The sequence below is a fragment of the Solanum verrucosum genome, unplaced genomic scaffold (assembly GCF_900185275.1).
Source record: "Solanum verrucosum unplaced genomic scaffold, falcon-dt-bn FXZP01000207.1, whole genome shotgun sequence".
NCBI lineage: Eukaryota > Viridiplantae > Streptophyta > Magnoliopsida > Solanales > Solanaceae > Solanum > Solanum verrucosum.
In genome coordinates, this window is record NW_026019996.1 from 2,743,825 (window position 1) to 2,748,654 (window position 4,830).

Sequence of the window (4,830 nt, forward strand, 5' to 3'; positions counted from 1 at the left end):
AAAGTGAGTGAATATCTATGAATTATGATAGGATGCTTAATGAAAGTACAAATTAAAAGCTAAATTCATGCTGACCAAGATCCACCGTCCGACTGATACTTCTCACGTTTCTATACATTTAAATTGTTTAAAAAATAAAGTAGCAATCAATGGGGCCTTGTATTTTAAAATGAAAATTTCAACGGTCAATATATAGGAAAACGAAGGGAAGTTTCTGTGACAGAGCAATCTCATCTTCTTTTGTTAGTATTGCTTTTTCAACACAATTAAGTTTTGCCTTTTGGCAATCTCTTGTGAACCAATATAAGGCAAGTCATAGCTAGTTTTTGTCAATTAATGTTGAGTAAGTAGTGTTTACATATATGTTTAAACCAGAGATAAATTATGAAGTTCCCCTGCTTCCTATTGTTGGGGATGGCTTCTGTTTTCCTTATCTTGTGAACTTAACTGTGAAGAAGAAGATCCTTGGACTCTCACAACTAAATATCGATGTCTTGGATGATACTGGAATCTCTCTTCTCCAAGGTGATGGAAAAGTTTGGCATCTCAGAAAGAAGAAAAGAATCATTGCTCATCCTGATGGTTTACCTCTCCTTACTCTGCGCGAAAAGGTATCGAACATATTCTCTCTTTTTAGTTTTCATTCTTAGTTGATATGGTTTGGGCTCACTTGAGCACAGTGGCGGAGGTCAGCAATTTCACAAAAGATGTACAAAAATAGGAGAAAAACTATCCAGAATATGTTATTTAATCACTTCGTTTATCATTAACATTATTTTCCTGTCCAATTGACTATAACATAGCTACTCCGCCCTGCTTGAGCTCATCTCGATCGACCTATGCTTCACCAGCACAAGTATCCAGTTACTCTGCTCACCAATTAAGAATTTGTTGGTGCTTGTGAGATATCTGTGTCTCAACATGTATATTACTTATTCATTTTTTGTCGTATTATTTATGAACTATAATTTGTGGTATATTCACCACCGAATTAATTTAGTTGATGATTTAGCAGTTCCTATGATTTTCACCCTCTTTATTTATTGACTGTTAGGCCACACTTTGAGTGCCGACCACGGAGTTTTATTCTTCTGTGTAAAATGATTTAGAAGCATCAAAGTAACTCAAAGAATGCATATATTATGAACTTAAGAGTGATGTGGTTTGTTAAATATTTGAGTGCAGACACTTTCATGGCGTAATACGTGGAAAGTTTATCGTTCTGAGAGTTCAGACATAAATGATCTGCTCTACACAATTAAAAGATCAAGCACATTTCAAATGAAAATGCAACTTGATGTGTTCTTGGCTAGCAATATCAATGGAGAGATATGTGATTTCCAAGTAAAGGGATCTTTCACCAATCAATCTTTCAAAGTTTATAAAGGGGATACTTTGATTGCTGAGGTACTTAACTAATTATTAAACTTCAAATCCCTGTTTGAGTGTCTATACGAATAAATAATTCTTTCAATTATGCAGGTCAAAGAGAGATTCAAACTTGGAAGTTTCTTCAAAGGAAGAGAAAATTTTGAAGTAAGAGTTTATCCTGGTGTGGATTATGCGTTTATCGTCTCAATATTGATAGTATATAACGAAATATACGGGGAATCATAGATACACTGTGTCAATTGGCAGGTTTCTTGGCCTCTTTTCACTTTAATGTATGTACAAGTGTGTAAAAATTCACATCATATACTTATAAAGGGAGTAATTTAGCCTTTCATGATGTTAATAAATAAATAGGTAGGCTTTTCTTGTTGGGATTCTACTTAATTTGGTTGAACAAGATGAGTTCATCCAATTGTGAGTTCTTCTTTCTTCCTTATCATAAGTTAGGCAGTCATTGATCATCTTCAAGCTCTGGTATACTAAGAGATATTAAGAATTAAGATATCCAGGGCAAGAGAGGAATGGTCTCGATAGAGGACAAGATGCGGGAAACGAGATTGAGATGGTTCAAGCATGTGCAGAGGATATGCACAGTGTGTGAGGGCTGACTATGGATGGTTTCAACAGAAGTACAGGTAGGCCGAAGAAGTAAATGAGAGAGGTGATTAAATATGACATGATGCAACTTCAACTAGCTGATGACATGACCGTACACAAGAGGTCACGGAGAACACATATTAAAGTAGGAAGTTTGATAGTTGAGTGTTGTCTCGCTTATTATTCTTTACTATTAGCTAGCCGTCTTATTAGTTGTATATTCTTGAAGTTTCTTGTCCTTTGAGTTTGGTTATTATTTGTGGGTTTCTTACACTTCGATTATCATTGTATCTTGTTATGACTACTACGGTTTAGAATGATTTGTCAGTTGTCTATAGTATATATTTGTCATGATTGTCTTCATTTCCGTTATTTCTTTTTCTATACTACTTTGTGTTGTTTTATCTTGAGCTGAGAGTCTATAGAAAACAGCCTTTGTACCTTAGAGGTAAGATCTGCATACATTTTACCTTCCCCACGCCCTACTTTGTGGGATTAACACGGAATATGTAGTTCTCACTCTCGTTGCTTCAAGAAGTATTGTAAATTTTCTGGTCCAATTGATTTAGGAATATGGATAAATTCTGTATTCACAACGATATTATTGGAACTAGCAAAATTGCACAACAAAACACAAATACAAATTGAAAATTCAAAAGGTCTAATTGAGATTCATGGCATAAATTTATGAACTTTTTCCAATAATCATATTGTAGATGTTGGCAGCGATAGTTATAACACTCGTCACAACAGCTAGAACAATCATGACTACCGCGATGATCTTGTCTTTTCTTGAAGATAAACCATGGACATCTCTGCCAAATAAGAAACAAAACGTTCAGCATAAAAACAGAAGAAAGAAAATCTTTCAGATTAATTAGTTAAAAAGTTGAGGGGAAGAAAGACAGAGACCTTCGAGCAATTGCACCTGGAAATATGAAGGCAAGACAAACATTTGAAGTTGATCCCATGAACTGGTAAATGTACCATACCGATGGTATAGCGATGGCAACTATATATGATAAGGCTAACAAGATCAGTGTAAGAAACATGAATCTTTTGGTGTCAGTTGCTAGTAAGTCCTTCTTAGGGAATATGAGTTCGTCGATGTTGGCTCTCAGGGAGAAATTTAAGAGAGGAAATACCAGCATTAGGTGAAGTGCATAGCTCAAACGAACGATATCATTTAGAATGGGACTGATTGCTATAGCACCAGAGGACGACATATCAAAATTTACAAGTATATCTGCATTGATTGAATCTCCAAATAGAAGGTAGCCGAAAATTCCAATTGAGAAATAGATGACTGAACAAACTACTAGTGAAATTTTGACAGCACTAGTCATAGCTCCAGGTATCCCCAGCTCAATTTCAATAGGATGGACTGCATTCAAGTTTTTATGCTGCATGTCAGTAAAGTTAACATCAAGGCCACAAAATGATCAAGTATCGAATGTATGTAGCTTTTACCATTGAAGTGAAATGCAAAAGCTGTTACGATGACTGGGATGGCGGTGAAGAGATTAAAGAAGGAAGAAGTACTATTCAACTCCGGTAGCATTCTTGGCCTTGCTATTTCCCCTTTTACGATTGCAATGATTGCCATTACAGAACATATACCAACAAATACAACTGCTAGGATAATTGCTATTGCTGAACTGAGCCATAATGATTCTGCAATCACAAGCCATATATATAAACACAAACTATTAGTGAACATTTTAACTTGTGAAGTAACTCCAACAACAGAGGACAGAATGAACTGACCTACACGCCGGTATAGGACTAGAGGAAGCACAACAAGCAAGACAGTGAGTAGGATCGATAGATAACGAGAATTCCACCAATGAATCCCAAACCATTCTTGAAGGACACCAAGGTGTTCTCCTTTTCCAGAAAAAACGTCTCCTGATCATAGAAATTAACAAAAAAAAAAAAAAAAAAAAATTAGGACTGTTGTCATACATCCAAGTCGTGATACCATGTGAAGATGGATCTTGGGACTAACTAAACCCCAAAAGCTAACTAATAAGGTGAGGGTTGTCCAAGTCCGAGACCAACTGTTCATCCCTTGATCATGTAAGAGGCATTAAAGAATGAAAGTTACCAATAATAATGAGGTACATGATCAAGCAACCAAGAGTAGTGATCATTACACAAATTTGTACTGCCAAAGAACCTATCTTTCCAAAGTTCTCTTTCATCAATCCAGCGTACGTCGTGGACTGACCAGCATAGGTGGCCCTCAACATGAAATTTACCGTTATGTCTACTAACAAAGCTACCAGAACAATCAACACGAATGCGGGAACAACACCTAGGACCTTTAAAGTTGCTGGGATTGACATAATTCCTGCACCAATTATAGTAGTCGACACATTGAACACCGCCCTCCATATCACCCACCGGTTCTCCCTCGTCCGAGAGTTCTGATTCGAAAGCAGTGGGACCTCGGCGCTGGTACCAGTCCTATCTGGATCCATCCCCGGAGATTGAATCGCGAAAACTGCTACAATTTGACAAATAATTAAGCTAGTCTATGGCCGGAGATCAGGCAGGCGGCAAAAGTGACAGTTGAGAGATATTTAAATGTTACAAGGAAACAATAAGGGACAAATGACCTCACTTAATACTGTTAAACTTTATAGTATTATGAGATTGAATGGAATTTCATGGTCTGTACGCCTCCTAAGAGTATGGCTGCTTTTTAAAATTCGTTTAGGCCAATAATCAACAAACAACATGATTCCATATGATGTGACTTAGCTCATATCACTTGCAACCTGTTTGGACGGACTTATTGCTTTTATTTTTGTTATATATTTTGATTTAAAAATATTT

General features: G+C 36.4%; 2 protein-coding genes across 2 annotated transcripts; one reads left to right on the forward strand and one right to left on the reverse strand.

Moving 5' to 3' along the window:
- Positions 1–308: 308 nt before the first annotated feature.
- LOC125819353 (protein LURP-one-related 14-like) lies at positions 309–1,724 on the forward strand. The gene is made up of 3 exons (XM_049498806.1): positions 309–611; positions 1,186–1,407; positions 1,483–1,724. The coding sequence occupies exons 1-3, from the start codon at positions 363–365 to the stop codon at positions 1,615–1,617; spliced, it is 606 nt and encodes a 201-aa protein (XP_049354763.1). The 5' UTR covers positions 309–362; the 3' UTR covers positions 1,618–1,724.
- Positions 1,725–2,527: 803 nt separating this feature from the next.
- LOC125819349 (amino acid transporter AVT6C-like) lies at positions 2,528–4,554 on the reverse strand. The gene is made up of 5 exons (XM_049498801.1): positions 4,097–4,554; positions 3,757–3,897; positions 3,460–3,663; positions 2,902–3,373; positions 2,528–2,804 (listed from the first exon to the last, which is right to left on the reverse strand). Exons 1-5 carry the CDS (start codon positions 4,470–4,472, stop codon positions 2,675–2,677), a joined length of 1,323 nt encoding a protein of 440 aa, XP_049354758.1. The 5' UTR covers positions 4,473–4,554; the 3' UTR covers positions 2,528–2,674.
- Between the last annotated feature and the right edge of the window lie 276 nt (positions 4,555–4,830).

Coding starts and splice junctions, on each gene's coding strand:
- LOC125819353 (XM_049498806.1), top strand. CDS start 363: ATGTTTAAACCAGAGATAAATTATGAAGTTCCCCTGCTTCCTATTGTT. Junction 612..1,185: donor TCCTTACTCTGCGCGAAAAG/GTATCGAACATA, acceptor ATTTGAGTGCAG/ACACTTTCATGGCGTAATAC. Junction 1,408..1,482: donor GGGATACTTTGATTGCTGAG/GTACTTAACTAA, acceptor TCAATTATGCAG/GTCAAAGAGAGATTCAAACT.
- LOC125819349 (XM_049498801.1), bottom strand. CDS start 4,472: ATGGATCCAGATAGGACTGGTACCAGCGCCGAGGTCCCACTGCTTTCG. Junction 3,898..4,096: donor CATGTACCTCATTATTATTG/GTAACTTTCATT, acceptor TTCTATGATCAG/GAGACGTTTTTTCTGGAAAA. Junction 3,374..3,459: donor TTTTGCATTTCACTTCAATG/GTAAAAGCTACA, acceptor ACTTGAATGCAG/TCCATCCTATTGAAATTGAG.